Consider the following 15,852-nt stretch of genomic DNA (forward strand, 5'->3'; position numbering starts at 1 on the left):
CTCACCTTTACCTCCTTCCACCTATCGCATTTCCAACGCCCCTCCCCCAAGTCCCTCCTTCTTACCTTTTATCTTAGCCTGCTTGGCACACCTTCCTCATTCCTGAAGAAGGGCTCAAGCCCGAAACGTCGATTCTCCTGCTCCTTGGATGCTGCCTGACCTGCTGCGCTTTTCCAGCAACAATTTTCAGCTCTGATCTCCAGCATCTGCAGTCCTCACTTTCTCCTCGAGCATTGCCATTTTTGGCAAGATCAACATTTGTTGCCTATCGTTAATTCTTCTTGAGAAGGTGATGCTGATTTACTTACTTGCCTTGTTGAAATGCTAGTCAATCTGGCGCAGGTGAAACCTACAATGTTATGAACCTATGAACAAGGAGCAGGGATAGGTCATTCAGCACCTTGAGCCTGCTCTGCTATTTAAGAAGAGGTTGAATGTTGTTCCTATTACTTTCAGATGAGGCTTCCTTCCCATTCGCAGTGATTATCATTTTTAAAAAGCAAAGCTCTGGTTCATACTGTGGATAATACTAATCCCAGAAATCTTAATTAGAGTGAGACATGGAAAATGTAAACAGTCAGATAGTCCTAGGTTTTCCTACAAAGCAGAATTACTGCTGATAGGGGGTTGGAACTGCACTCAAACTCATTACTGGTTTTATTTTTCTTGAATCAAATATTCTGTTTCGACAGCATTATTTGTGATTGCTATTGAGATCCACTGGGGAGGAAATAATTCTAGTGTTACTACAGCTCAGTGGCTGCAATACTGTCAGGGTCAGGACAACTAACTTATTTGTGCAACACCTCTCAACATTTGCACACAAGCCTGAGAGTGAATCTTCAGCGCAGAGGCCCAATATTTCTCAACATTACTCCAAGAAGTACTGTTAACTGTAAACAGTCAAGGAACCATTATATCTATGGCAATAATGACAGAAGGCCTTTAGAGGTTGGGGCATAGAAATTGAAGAAGGTAACATCAGCAGTGCTATCTGCTGCCACACAAATTTGCAAAAAACTTCAGCAACTTCACTGAGGTACAGAGAACAGTCATAACTTCAATTAATGCAAGTAAATGACACAGTTCCAATTTCTACCTCAACCACTCTCCCTCTCTCTGTTCTACTCCATGTACTACTTCTCAAAAGCCACCCGAAGAAGACACTAACCCTTTTACTGCCTTCCTCTACAAATATTCTTTGACTTACAGCCAAACATGCAGGTTATGGGTAGAGACTTATCAGTGTTTGAGTTTGAGTACATTCTCATTTTGCATAAAGGAATATTTGTTTGACAGGAAGAAGAATGCATTTATATTTTCATCTTTAAAGAGTAAACTGCAGAAAATCAGTCACAGAGGATATAATTCTGTCTCCTAGCTGGTATGCATCTGACCTTAAAAAGACATCGTCAAGATAACATTATCATAGCATAACGTGTGACCTGAAGATATTAGGTCTCAAACTCCAATTTCCTGGGGCCACTTGAAGCATAATATGCTAATTGAAGGGTTTTTAACTGAATGGCTTAGCATTAGCCTGGACACTGTAATGCCTGTGATTTTAACATATATGCATATGACAGAAGTGTAAAAAAGGTCTATAGAACCTTTCAGTTCTACATTACCCACATCCCATTCTTATGTTATGAGAGTTAGCATTAGTAATGCCTCACCAGCTACAAATAATCTGCTGAAGGTAGAAGACGCATGATCATAGAAACAGATCAAAAGAAGGTCTATAGAGCTATAGGCTCTTACTTGCTGTGAGAAGGAAGCTCTGCTATGGGTCAGGCAGTGGGATGGGGGAGATGTCACCTGCAGGATGATCAGTAGCTTTTGAGCAAACAATATTTCTTCAGTTCCTGTTGCACTGGTGAAATTTCCTCTCCAGCTGAAATTTCCTCTCCAGCTGAACCAAGCTTACAATGCGATATTGAAGTGTGGTGAGTGTTGTGCATGCTAACCACTCCTTATTTCCTGTCTTCTTTAGGAGAATCCAATGATGATGCTGAAGAGAAAGAATCCCAAGAATGCTGACTGGCCCACAATCCTGTCTTTACACCCCATATTCGGCAGTGTTATTGGTGTGACAGCACATGAAGCAGATGATGGTTCAAGTGGAAGAGCGGACAGGGCAATGGGATTGAAATGTTACTGTTTTTGTGAAGAGCCAGTATAGATCTATTGAGCTGAGTGACCACTTTCCATGCTGTGATCCCTTTGCCACTCTTGACACTAGCTACAACTGGAGCACACAGCAGCAATGTTGAGACCTGTGGAGTCTTCGCTGTCATCAGTGCTGGGTTACATAGTAGATATGCTGTCTCTTTGAGTTTCCAAGATATCATTATAAACATTTGATCTGTTGTCATACTGACCAGTGAGTCAGGTGGTAGTCCAGTAATAAGAGTCTGATGCGCAATTCTAGCCTCTAAACATCTCCAGGCCCAAAGAAAATTGGAGGAGCGTGTTGCGGGTCAAGAGAACAGTGAAGCAGATCGGGACAATTATGTGGCGGCTTAGGATCACTGTGAAGCAGGCCAGGATGTGTATGCAGTGGAATGAAAACGCTGTGAAGCTGACTGAAAAGACAGTGTAGCAGATCAGGATCAATGTGAGGCAAGTCAGGAGGAGTGTGAAGCAGGTCAAGGATCACAGTGAGGCAGACTGAGATCCCTATCACACTCCTTTCACCTCTGCAGTTCAAATCCCATTGCACGTGGAAACTGAAGTGCATTTTGTTTGCCCTGCTTTACCATATGTGCAAGAAATGACTTCAGCTGCAGTAGCTCCAGTTCCAGGTTTCAGAGCTTGGGCAGCAATTTGAATCACTATAGTGTATCAGGAAGTTGAGGGAATTGTAGATAACATGATTATTAAGATGGTCATGCTGCAGCTTAAGAATACAATACTCAGGGAGAGAGGGAATAGTTTTAATCACGAGGCAGCAAAAAAGAAATAGAGAGATCATGCAGGAATATCCTGACTAAATCTGTCTCCAACTAGTATTCAGTTCTGAACAGTAATGAAAGTGACGGTTCATCTGGGGAGTGCAGCCAGAACATCATTGAATATCTGTTAAAGACCCTGAAGGAGTTGGGTGAAGGGCAAGCAGTTATTCTCCACATGGTTACCAATGGCATAGGTATGTGGTCATGCAGTCAGACTTTAGGGAGCAAGGCAAGAAATGGGAAAACAGCACGTTAAAGTAAGACAGTGTGGGAAAATCATGGTCAACTAACTTGCTTGATTAGGCATCTGTGAGGTTCGATGAAGGTAATGCTGTTGGTGTGATGTACATGGGCTTTCAAAAGGCATTTCATAAAATGCCACACAACTGAATCGTGGGCAAAGTTAGGGATCATGGAATAAAATAGAAAGTAACAATATGGATGTGTAATTTTATGAGCGACAAAACAGTGCTGAGTGGTTATTTTCCAGACTGAAGGAAGTATTAGAGAGAAGTTCCTGAGGAATCAGTAGTCGCATCACTGCTCTTTCTGATCTGTATTCATGATATAAGACCTTGGTTTAAAGGGCACAACTTCAAAATTTGCAAATGATACAAAGTTTGAAAATATTATGAAACATGAGGAAAATAGTGTAGAACTTTGAAAAGAGGCAGGTTGGTGGAATAGATGGACAAATAGCTGATAAACTTCAATATAGAGGCATATGCAGTGGTTGACTTCAGTGGGAGGAATGCAGAGTGTTACGATTGTAGTATCAGTATTCAACTTTCATAATTTGACTTAGATGCCTGTGATTTTCACAGACTAACAATAGTTTTAAAAAAAGAGACCTCTGGCTCTGTGATCATCTGACAGGACCAAGAAGGCCCCATTGAATATATGAACCCAGCTTTACCAGAATTAACATTTTCATCAAGACACTCTGAAATTCAGTGATACATCAAGAAATGTTACTCACACACACATGAGAGATAGACCTGTCAAAAGCTATCCAGTTTGGAATAAACAAGAAGAATCCAAAAAGTAACTATATGTAAGTGGCAGTCTTTGAACAACAAAGGAGAGAGGTAGCAACCTAGACCAATAACTGTTTGCAGTTTGTGATTGCTTTCTCCTTACTATTTTCAAACTAAAATAAAATGCCCAATGAAAACAACTTGGAACAACAACTATTGACTGAGATCATAAGATTCTGGATTAGTGGTGCTGGAAGAGCACAGCAGTTCAGGCAGCATCCGAGGAGCAGTAAAATCGACGTTTCGGGCAAAAGCCCTTCATCAGGAATACTGGTTAGCACTACTGCCTCACAGCGCCAGAGACCTGGGTTCGATTCCAGCCTCGGGCGACTGTCTGTGTGGAGTTTGCATATTCTCTGTGTGTATGCGTGAGTTTTCTCCCATAGTCCAAAGATGTGCAGGTCAGGTGAATTACCCATCCTAAATTGCCCATAGTGTTAGGTACATTAGTCAGGGGTAAATGTAGGGGAATGGGTCTGGGTGGGTTATTCTTTGGAGAGTTGGTGTGTACTTGTGGGCTGAAGGGCCTGTTTCTACACTGTAGGGAATCTAATCTAGAAAATTTGCCATTACCGAAAAACAAGGCAACATGGTACTTAGATTTAAAATCTAACACCTTAAGGACTTTATGCAGCTATCTTTACTTTCTTGTCTGTATAGATACCTTCCATCCTTTAAAGCTGATTACCTGTGTTTGTGCATGTGTTTGCTGTCACATATTTATTTTTGCTTTTGGTGTAGTGGATAAAAAAAAACTTTTGTTCATTCAAGTAATCCTGAAATTGGCTTCTTCATTTTGAACTAGTTAACTAAGTTTTACTTAAAGGTTGATAAATGTGTACATTTTTAAAAATAAAATCTTGCAATCAGAGGGGTTAAAAAGAGAAGAGTTTATCTATCACCTCTCCTCACCTAGTTGTCACAAGAGAAGCATCATTCTAAAGGCAAAGTAGGAACAGAGGGAGCTCAGTCATTCTGTCTCAGTCATTGAAGGTAGCTGGAGATGTTGAGACAAGTTGCAGTAAATAAGGCAAACTATATCCTGAGCTTTATTAATAGGGACATAGAGTAATAAAGCAAGGACATTATGTTAAAACCTGCATGGAAGAATGGTTCAACCACAAATGCAATATTGCAACCAGTTTTCAGCACTAAACTTCAGGAAGGACGGGAATATTGGAGTAGACCATTCAGCTCATTGAGGCAATCAGTTCAATCATGGCTGATCTGCTACCTCAATGCCACTTCTCAGCATCATCTCCTTAATCCATTAAAAGTATGCAAGCATTAGCGATGGTACAGAAATGATCCATGAGAACATTTCCAGGAATGAGGAACTTCAGTTATGTAGAAAGATTGAACAAAATGGGATTGCTCGCACTAGAGAAGAAAACGTGGAAAGGAGATCTGACAGAGGTATTCAAAATCACATGCTGGGGTGGAGATCTAAACAGAGTAGGGAGAAATTGATCCCACTGGGTGGAAAATTCAAGATACAAAGTCAAAAATTTATAATAACTGGCAGAAGAAGCAAAGGCGTCATGAGACAAAACTTTTTCTATGCACTTCCTGAGCGTGCGGGGCAGGCAGGATCAAATGAGGCTTTCAGAGGGAAGTGGATTATTACCTGAAAATGGAAACATTGCTACACTATGTGGACAAGGTATCGGAGTAGCATTCGTTGTGATGCTTCTTAGAGAGCCAGCACAGACACAATGGGCTCAATGAGCACTGTGCCGTAACCATTCCATGATTCTGTGATACTCATGCTCCACTAATGCTAGATGTGTCTTGATGTGCCTAGACTGTAAGCCTTGGAAACCCATCCATAAATCTTTCTCCTCCCCTCAGTCCTTTCTTAAAATGTACCCGTTTCAACATGATTTTACCAACCCGTCCCAATGGCTCTTTTGGTAGCCTATTGGTATTGCTGAAAGCATATTCAAAGTTTCATAATGGTAAAGTTACTATATAAACACAAATTGTTTTTATATCATGATGTTGCCTATTAGGACAGTGTCATGCATGTGATTTCTGGCGAAAACCTTCAGGTGCCTGCTAAAGGAAGGTGATGAGTTGGGTTGCTCAGACAAGTTAGTGATTAGCTGTGGTAAGAAGTTGTTTGGATGGCATATTCCTTGTTAGTGTCTGGAAGGAAAGTAGAGTCTTTGATTTTAAGGTACACAGTCACTTCTGTTGCTATTGTCAGTCTGGGTAACTGTGGTTTAGGTGGGCTCCAAGTCCAAGGTACAGTAATTAGAGACATAGAGCCATAGAGATGTACAGCACAGAAATAGATCCAACTCATCCATACCGACCAGATATCCTAAACTTGTCCAGTCCCATTAGCCAGCATTTGGCTCATATCCCGCTAAACCCTTTCTGTTCACATGACCATCCAGATGTCTTTTAAATGTAATTGTAATGGCTTCCACCACTTCTGTCTGGCAGCTCATTCCACATACACACCACCCTCTGCGTGAAGAGTTGAGCCATTGGTCCCTTTTAAATCTTTCCGCTCTCACCTTAAACTTATGCCCTCTCGTTTACTTTCAGTAGAAATTTCAGTCCTCCTAAGGAATGTCAATTTCAGAGAAATCAAGACTGACTGAGCATGCTCAGATGCTGGTCTAGGGACCTGCGATCCAGCTCATTGTTTTTTAATTGAAAGCTGTGGGCATATTGAATGCTGTAGAATCTCACAAAAAATTTCTGCTAAAAATCACTGAATTCTTTGTTTCAACTTTAGACCAGAATTTCCCTTGTTTAAAATTTTGATATATTTCCTATCCTTGGTTTGGAGCCAGGAACACCTTAAAATTAATGCAGCTTCTTGTAGATGTAACTGTGTGAATTGTGGCTTATTAAATAGTGATAACTTCAACAGAACAAAATAAATGTGATGAAATATACTGTTTGAAGCAGCCATTGTTTTAAATTGTTGGGAAGTAAGACTTACTGCATTCTTACTGCTCCAGACAGCTCCTGGGTGTACAGCAGTAAAATTACAATGTGTGCTCAGATTATGAGTATCACTCTGATGTCTCAGTTTGCTGCAGTGTCACATTTTTGGAAAGTTACTGTTTACAACTCCTGCAAACTTTCTATCTTGAGTCCTTCAATTAGCAGAGCAGGGTCCAAATTTATCTTTCTTTAAGTTTCATAAAATTAGTTAGCTGCACACAAGCCTTTGATCAATGCACACTTTGTACAGCCTATTAATTTTATATAATCCTAGGCAGTTAAGAGCATTCTAAATAAAAAACTTCTAATATTAGATTAATGAAAGGAACTTGTTTGTGGATTATAAGGTTTTACAACATTGTTATAAGACATAATAAAAGAACAACTCCAAATCTGAAGCAAAAATAGAAAATACTACAAAGGAATAGCAGAACACAACAATTCTGAAAGATCAAAACAAATCTTTTTACAGATGTTGGTCAAGCCTGACATATATTTCTATCCTTATAATTAAAAAAAAGTCCATGAATCAAAAATTGTTCCTCAAGCAAAGTCCCTCTGGGCAGATTACCTTCAAATGCACATTAACCTGCAGATGGACCTACAGTACATTGTTAGCTACTTAGATTAAGCTCTATAGTGAGGATGAGAGTTTATTAGGTAGGGATAGTAAGATACGTCACTCATTGTCAGCATGTTAGAAATTTGCCTGCATGTTCACATTATTCTGGTAAGGGTTGACAATGGGAAAACAGCTTAACACTGTTTATACTACAGAAAACCCACCCCATTACATGTTATTGAATACTCCTTGTACAATTCTTATTTTACACTCTTTTGTGTACAATAGCAATATATCAAGCAGAGGTATGTTATGGATTGTTTTTAATCACCATTAATAAATGTTGGATGACATGGTGGCTCACTGCTGCCTCACAGTGCCAGGGACCTGGGTTCAATCCCAGCCTGGGGTGATTTTGTAGAGTTTACATATATTCCCTGTGTCTGTGTGGGTTTCCTCTGGGTGCTCTGGTTTCCTCCCATGGTTCAAAGATGTGCAGGTTAGGTGGATTGGCCATACTAAATTGACTATAGTGACCAGGGATGTGCAAGCTAGGAGGATTAGCCGTGGGCAATGCAGAGTTACAGGGATTGGGTGGGTCTGGGTGGGATGCTCTTTGGAGGGTTGGTGTGCACTGAATGGCCTGCGTCCACACTGTAGGGATTCTACACGAGTAATACTGTGGACTTGTGATGCAGTACCTATGGCATGAATGTTTTTTCCTGTTCCTGTCAATATTTGAATTTATTCCTTATTATGAAAACAACTAATCCTGCTCTCTGATCTTTGTAGAATCATGAAGTGGCAGGGTGCAATTTGAGAAAAAGCACAGCCCTCTGCGTGGAGGAGTAGATGATAATACTGAACAGTAAACGTCGCAAATTCAGCAGAGACCTTACCAAACCAATGATATAAGGTACCAAAGACAGCTAGAAGGACAACAGTGTAATAAATGGGCTGTGTAAATGAATGTCAGAGAATGCTGCAGCTGTACAGTGCTGAAGAAATTCAGTGATGCTATCAATAGGAACAATAGGTAAGCAGCTGCACGGTTAATGCTTAAGTCTGATTTGTAGCAAGTAACAGAAAATTGCTGTGGCATCACATCCTTATTAAATACGTCTCAATTAAGTCTCATTACCTCGTAGATGTGCCTTCCACCAAATTCCATTTCCCCACTCAACTTCCTTCAGTTAATATGCAAGAAAACAATAGTCTGGCATCCTTCCCATCAGAGATGCTATTCAAAAAGTGGACTTGCAATCTGAGAGTGTTTTCCATCACACATATGGTACAGTGCTTTTGCTGCTTATTTTTGTCCAGGACAAACCTGTGTTCACAATAGGAGGGAGTAGACCTGAAAACATTAGGCTTGCGACAATTTTATGATATGACTTCACTTGAAGATCTGCCTTGCAGATAGAGATGCCTTGAAAGGAGTTGGAGTTGTGTATGCGGGAGGTCCTGTAATCCCTGGTTATACCAAGAAACACTGGCATACAAGGTGATGCGCTTGTTTTGCTTATCATGCAAAAACCCAAACTCCTTTTCCTCGCATTTGCCTCTTTGCTAGTGTGGCTGGGAAAAAGCAATCAGAGGAGCAGTCCCAAAGCACCTCTCTAAAACCTGTGATTTGGAGTTGAATTTCATCATGAGACAAGTTGATCCAAACCACCAGCATTGGCGGAATGTGGAAGCCTTTTCTGCTCCATTTCCACTTTAGTTGTATCTACCTTAAAACTTCAAAATTGTTTCAGCTACATTACTGATGCAAAAAGGTTGCTCGCATCCCAGAATGGCATTGCAGGTTTCCAGCAACACTTGGGTAGGATCTAAAATGGCGAAGCTATCTGTCTCTCATGATGGGGAGGCTATTACTAGTGCAGCCCTCCTACCTCATCATGACAACCCCATTCCGCCCCCACCCCCGCCAAATGCTGACTTTACAGTAGCCAGAATGCTAACTGAGTCAAGAGTGTGGTGCTGGAAAAGCACAGCAGGTCAGACAGCATCTCAGGAGAATCTATGTTTCGGGCATAAGCCCTCCAGCATTTGCAGTCCTCGCTTCCTCCTAGAATACAAGCTAAGTCAGGCTTGACCTACCTCAGTAAAAGTGCTACAGACTGATTTCTAAGCATTTCTAAGAACCAAGTTAACTAAGATGAAGAGCCTATCCTAGTCCTCTATCTTAGTTCCCTGTTCTGGAGAAACAAATATTAGCCATGTTCAGGGCTCTTGCCACAGTGCCTCTTCATGGGATAACAGAGTAGAGCATTTATTATTGAGAAGGGCAACACTATGGCTTTAGGCATTACACAAAGTGACACATTAAATATCTGGGTAATGATGAGATATGGAAATACAGTTGTTGAGTATCAACTGTCACATTTTTTTCAGGGGAGCTGGTGAAATGAGATGCGGTGTCTTCCTGAAACAGTAGAATGATGCATAGTTTCTTTCAGATATTGATGGATAAGGTGAGCACATTGCTGTAGGGCTGTGAAGCAAGGGCATTACATTGGTCCATGTAATGAAGACTTCATTACTTTTCCAGCAGTCATATTGTTTTCTCTCATATTATCATACAGAATGCATCCAACACAATGGGGCAGACTCATATTGTAGCAACATCCCTGATCTATTGAACAGTGGCTGTGCTGCTAACAGGATTCTCTATTATTTATTGACGCTTATGAATAGCTGTCATGAGATCTCTCAGGTGTTTTTGCAAGGGAATCACCAAGTCACCAGTTTGGTCAGCAACAGGCACGCTTGATTGCCAAAGTTTTGCCTTTATTTTGTCAGCACAGTGGGTGAAATGCCGACTCTGGGTGTGAGGAAAAACAGCAAAGTGGAAGTCAAATGGAATTTCGAACATGTTGGTGGCTGGCTGTATATGTACTGTGCAAACTCTACTTATTTCACAGAGGCTTTGCACCATAAACTTAGGTACACTTCAGATCTGAAACTCAGGAAATCATCGCTGTATGGATTCTGATTTTTCTGGCATTTTAATCAGTATCTAATATAATTCTGTTTCTCAAACAATAACCTATTCCAGGAGGTTATAAATATTTCAATCTTACAATATACTGAAGTTACTATTTAAGTTGCATATTGTTTATTTCATTTTGCTATTTTGTGACAAATAGAGTATAATTTTTGCACGGACTTTCAGACCCTGTTGTTAGGACTGCAGAGTGGCCTGAACCCAAAATTGCCAGAAGCTGGAACAGATAAGTTATATTCCCCAAAAGAACTGGGCCTCCCATTTAACTATCTCCATCATCTAATTAAGGAATAAGGTTTATGAATCAGTAGGGCCAACTGAAGACCACCAAACATTCAAAAGTTGGATGTCCCATCTGCAGACATGGGCGCTGCCGAATGATGTAGGGTAACTTTCTGAGTGTCAAATGCAAATAAGGGCTACAAGAGGATCAAAGATTTAATGGTGTGAAGCAGGAGATGGAAAGTCCACAACAGAAATAGGTCACCAGTGTGCTTGAGCTATTTATTAGTTCACCTCCTTCTTCCTCAGTGAAAGGAGCCTTTGCCTCTGATAATCCCCTAAATTACTGCAGGGACGCTGTCTCCATTGAGTTGGCAGTCTCTAAAGTTGGCAGGAGCGCACTCCGACACTGACAAAATGCTGGCTATCCCTGAAAATCACCCCAAATAGGAACCTAATATGTAAATTGCCTTCCTATGTCTGTGGTGTGGATAGCACATCTAGGGGGCTATTTTCTCAAGGGAAAGCTCTCTGGCAGTGGAAATACCTTGACAAATCATCCTAATGTGGCTCCTCAAATATTTTTCTGGAACGTCCATCCCCTCCCAACATTAAGTCCACCCCCACTGACTGGGAAAATTTTGACCATTGTCAAACCGAAAGCTTCACATTACCACCAAAAGGCAAAATTTCAGATGCAGACAATATCCATAGTTTTACCTACTGCATTCTATAATCCACTCAGAAGGCAATGTACCTTATTTTAACCTGGAAATCCATGCGAGATCCACTATCAAAGAAACTACTTCCAGCTGTAAAGACTTTGCTACACCTTGACTGTGGCAGTTTGATTCAGTGGTGTCCAATGAGTCAGACATTTCTGGATTCAAGTTACAGTCCAGGAACATTGTTACAGAGGCGCAGGTCTTCTGTCAGCTGTATAGCTGGGTACATTGCTGCCATCCGTAGTATTTTCTTTGCTCCAATTATATTATGCATTTTCAGCCAGGTGTACCTGGACCCTGGCTGCAGCAGACATGAGTTAATGCAAACTCTCCACATGAAGGCTAGTGAGGATAGACAACAAAGAGAGACCTTTTCTTTTAGCTGTAATGCTGTACTCAGGAGAGTTTTTAATGGTAATAAGTCCCTAAATGAGTGAATGAGATCATCAGGACTGGTGGGGGGTAGACAGGTCAGCTTGCGGGGTAATTAAGTTGGGTCAGAGGGGAAGTGGGTTGGATGGGGTGAGAAGGCAGTTGGGTCATTTCAGTTCGGGGAGGTTAATTGGGATCAGGGATCATTTGTGGTGCTCACTTCAGCCGCATTGGTTAATCTGGTTTGAGTGTAATTCTCACACTCTGGCTTCTATCCTGATCTCAGCATCAGAAATTTTTGTGGAGAGACATGGGCTGTGCCAATCAGCCCACTGGAAGTTTAAACTTCCCAGACAATTCCAGCGCACATATATGTCTCAGCACTTCCACCAGCTCCTGATGCACAAGATGGTACAACTTTCCCTGCTGTGGACAGCTAATGATTCAGACCATTATCGATTGATTTCAGTATGAGAATGGGAGCAGATGCCACCTTCTGGATGAAGTATAAAACTGGAGCCTTGTTTGTACGTTCAGTCTGTTTTATTTGTTCACGGGATGTGGGCGTCAGTAATTAGGTGAGCATTTATTGCTTGTCTCTTATTATCCAGACGGCATTTAAAAGTCAACCAAATTACTATGGATCTGGAGTCACATGTAGGCCAGGCCAGACCAGGTAATGATGGCAGATTTCCTTCCCTAAAGAATCGGACGGGTTTTTACGACAACTGATATGTTGTGATTGGGCTAGCTTATTATTTAATTCAAATTTCGCCAGCTACCATGTGGGTCTACCCACAGCACATGGACTGCAGTAGTTCAAGAAGACAGCTCACCATCATTTTCTCAAGGGCAACTAGGGATGGGCAATAAATGCTGACCCAGCCAGCGACACCACGTCCCATGAGCGAATTTTTAAAAATGATCCCATACACCAGTCTCGTTATGTCTTGGTTAATTTATTCCTCAACCATAAGACCGTAAGATGTAGGAACAGAAATTAGGCCATTCAGCTCATCCTTGATCCTTGATCCCCATTCTCCTGCTTTCCCCCCATAATCCTTGATCCTCTTGATACTCAAGAACCTATCTATCTCAGTCCTAAATATACTCAATGACCTGGCCTCCACAGCCTTCTGTGGCAATGAGTTCCATAGATTCCCCACTTTCTGGCTGAAGACGTTTCTCTATATCTCTGTTCTAAAAGGTCTTCCCTTTACTCTAAGGCTGTGCCCTTGGGTCCTAGTCTCTCTTATCAATGGAAACATCTTCCCAATATCTACTCTGTCAGGCCATGTTGCCCATATGTTAAACTTTTCACTCCTGGGACCATTCTTGTGAACCTCCTTTGAACACGCTGTAGGGCCAGTACATCCTTCCTGAGATACAGGTCTGAAAATTGCGCACAATACTCCTATTGTGGTCTGATTAGTAGGATGGACTAACTGGTTATTTCTGCTTTTTATACCTTACTGTGGGCAATTGGTTGCTTTATTCACTTTAAAAGATATTTACTGGCTGTGAAACATGTTGTTCGAGGATGTGGAAAGTTACTGCACAACAGCAAAGTCTTTCTTTAAGTGTTCTTTAAGTTTAATTTGGAAGTTATTCTGTGAAAGTAAATCTTTTCAATACCCATTTATAACAAACCACCTTGTGCCTGTCCCTGATAAATCCATTATAAACCAGAGGGAAAAGTTTGTTCACTTGGATTGAATTGTGCATCTTTTTTCAGTGAGCAATGTTTAGCTGAAGAAACTTCAATTGGAAGAAAGACCAGTCAATATCAGCAAAGCAAAAACTTCTAGGAAATACCACAACTGAACTTTAACTCATATTTTCTGGAGTCACTTTTTAATCATAATGCTTTGAAAACAAAAACAGGCTCAGATTACCGTTGGTGATGGCGCAATGAAATGAACATTTAAAACAACCAGATAGAGGAAGGACAGACTTCAACGTAAAGTGCAGAGCTGTCATTACAGAGAACTATTGTTCGATTCCCCAATACTACCTTTAACTTTCTTACGCAAAAGGATTAAAAAGTACAGACACTTGAACAAATGGTCTTTTTTGGAGGTTTATGATAAAACAAATCTAACAGTATAGAGCTAATCAGTTGGAATACAAAACTGACAATGCTTAATCAATGAGCTTCTTGTCTTACAACCTCCAGAGAAGAAACATGAACTTAACACTTGGATGTGTATCTGGTTCCCATTCCTCCTCCCCCCACCAACTGCCCTCTTCCTGATTTTGGTTTTAGAAACAAAAATGTATTATTTACCCGAATTTTAAATAGTGCGATTTGTAGCTCGACCATTTTATATGTTGGGGGGTTAAAGGTAAATTCTTGTGCAGACCAAATTGCACGTTACACATCACAGTGCTAACATAACTGCTAGAGCAAACACCTGAAATTCAGTTAAGCCTGAGGACCAACCTAGATTGAGCTGCGCTCTTTCAGCGGTACAGAGTAGACCCACTAACTGTCAGAGAGTTAAAATGACAATGGTGAGGCAGTTTTCTTTGAAGTCTCAGAAAACTACTCTGATAGCAGGAAACTCCACACGCGCGGAAATCAACCTGCCCAGTCTAATAGACTTTCCATCAGATTCAAGATTGGAATCGGTTTGATTAGATCACACCCAACTGACATTTTGACATTTCAGTTCACAGGGCTTTGCAACTAACAGAACAATGAAAGACGCAAATAAGGCAACAGGAACTCACCATTTAACTGTGGTAATTGATTCACTTCCCTTCTGGTGACCGTATTGTAGTTGGAGATGTTCCACAATCCAGTTTTAAAGTCTGTTTAAATCTTCATTTTATTCTTAAACGGTCATCTCATCATTTCTTGTAGCGGGATACCTGCAAACTGACCCGGTTATGTGTGCAGCAGACTGCAGCGCGCTGCTGCTTTCTGACTTCCTCGTTTTTGATGTATGTAGTTATCCATTAACTCGTGATTGGCAGTTCATAAGGCAATTCTGAACATACCGCCTAGTCTTTAATGAAGGGACACTTTCAAAATAACTAGATACTGACACGAAATATGCAGTGCACACTAATCATAGACAAACGAATAAACGGAAATGTTATACTATGTTTAAAACGCAAGGGTTCATTTACAAGAGTAGAAGGACGACCCATTTTTGGAAGTTTTCCAAGTTTTAATTGCCGTGCGAACGTCTGAAAGATACAACAACAAGCTCTAACATTCTATACATTTCACAATGGGCTGGTGTTCCAAATGGACAGCGCATTTTACATCCACCTCCCCTTCCATCACACACACAGACCTCTTCAGCCACATGTTAAAAGACATCATGCAGGTACAAGCAGACTTTTCTGGTACTAATTTCGAGGACTGAATCAAGAGGAGGGACTGGAGGCACTTTGTGCACTATAATTTACGAGAGATTACAATCAGTCTTTATGGTACTCACTGTTATTTAAGTGCAAGCGGTACATCAGTTTGAGGCAGGGACTGATGTCTGTTAAAAGCCAAACCCTGGAAGCAGAAACAGAGATGTGTAGGACTTTCCACCACTGGCTTTGTGAAAATGCATCTTACCATGGATTTGCATTGGGTGATGCAAAATTACTGTTTTACACCAAAGTACAAAGTTAGCGATCTGCAGCAGTGAAACAAGCCATTTGGCTCACTAGTCTGTAGCGGTGTTTATATTTCACAGCAGTAACCTCCCATTCCATCTGATTCATATTAGTCTTTCAGTTTATCTTTCTATTCTCTTTTCTTACTTGAAAACATGTTAACTATTTGTCTCAACCACTTCCTATGGTTGCAACTTCCACATTCAAACCACTCTCTGTTGTGAAGACATTTCTTCTTTCATTACTGGATTTATAAACAACTATCTTGTATTTGTTGCCTTTAGTCTTGGATTCTCTGACAGTGGAAATATTCTGTCAACATCTATCCCCACTCCCTCCATGCTACTCGTTGGTAATTTTAAATCTCTCAGTCAGGACTCTTTCT

General features: G+C 40.9%; 1 protein-coding gene across 1 annotated transcript in view; it reads right to left on the bottom strand.

The window, feature by feature from the left end:
* Nucleotides 1-14,870, bottom strand: part of myo1f (myosin IF) — a 139,777-nt gene extending 124,907 nt beyond the window's left edge. Inside the window, exon 1 of the mRNA XM_043721608.1 lies at nucleotides 14,580-14,870. Coding sequence (XP_043577543.1) covers nucleotides 14,580-14,582 — 3 coding nt within the window. The 5' untranslated portion in view covers nucleotides 14,583-14,870. The remainder of the gene's footprint in view (nucleotides 1-14,579) is intronic.
* Nucleotides 14,871-15,852: the final 982 nt, after the last annotated feature.

The sequence above is a fragment of the Chiloscyllium plagiosum genome, chromosome 31 (genome assembly GCF_004010195.1).
Source record: "Chiloscyllium plagiosum isolate BGI_BamShark_2017 chromosome 31, ASM401019v2, whole genome shotgun sequence".
Classification (NCBI taxonomy): Eukaryota; Metazoa; Chordata; class Chondrichthyes; order Orectolobiformes; family Hemiscylliidae; genus Chiloscyllium; species Chiloscyllium plagiosum.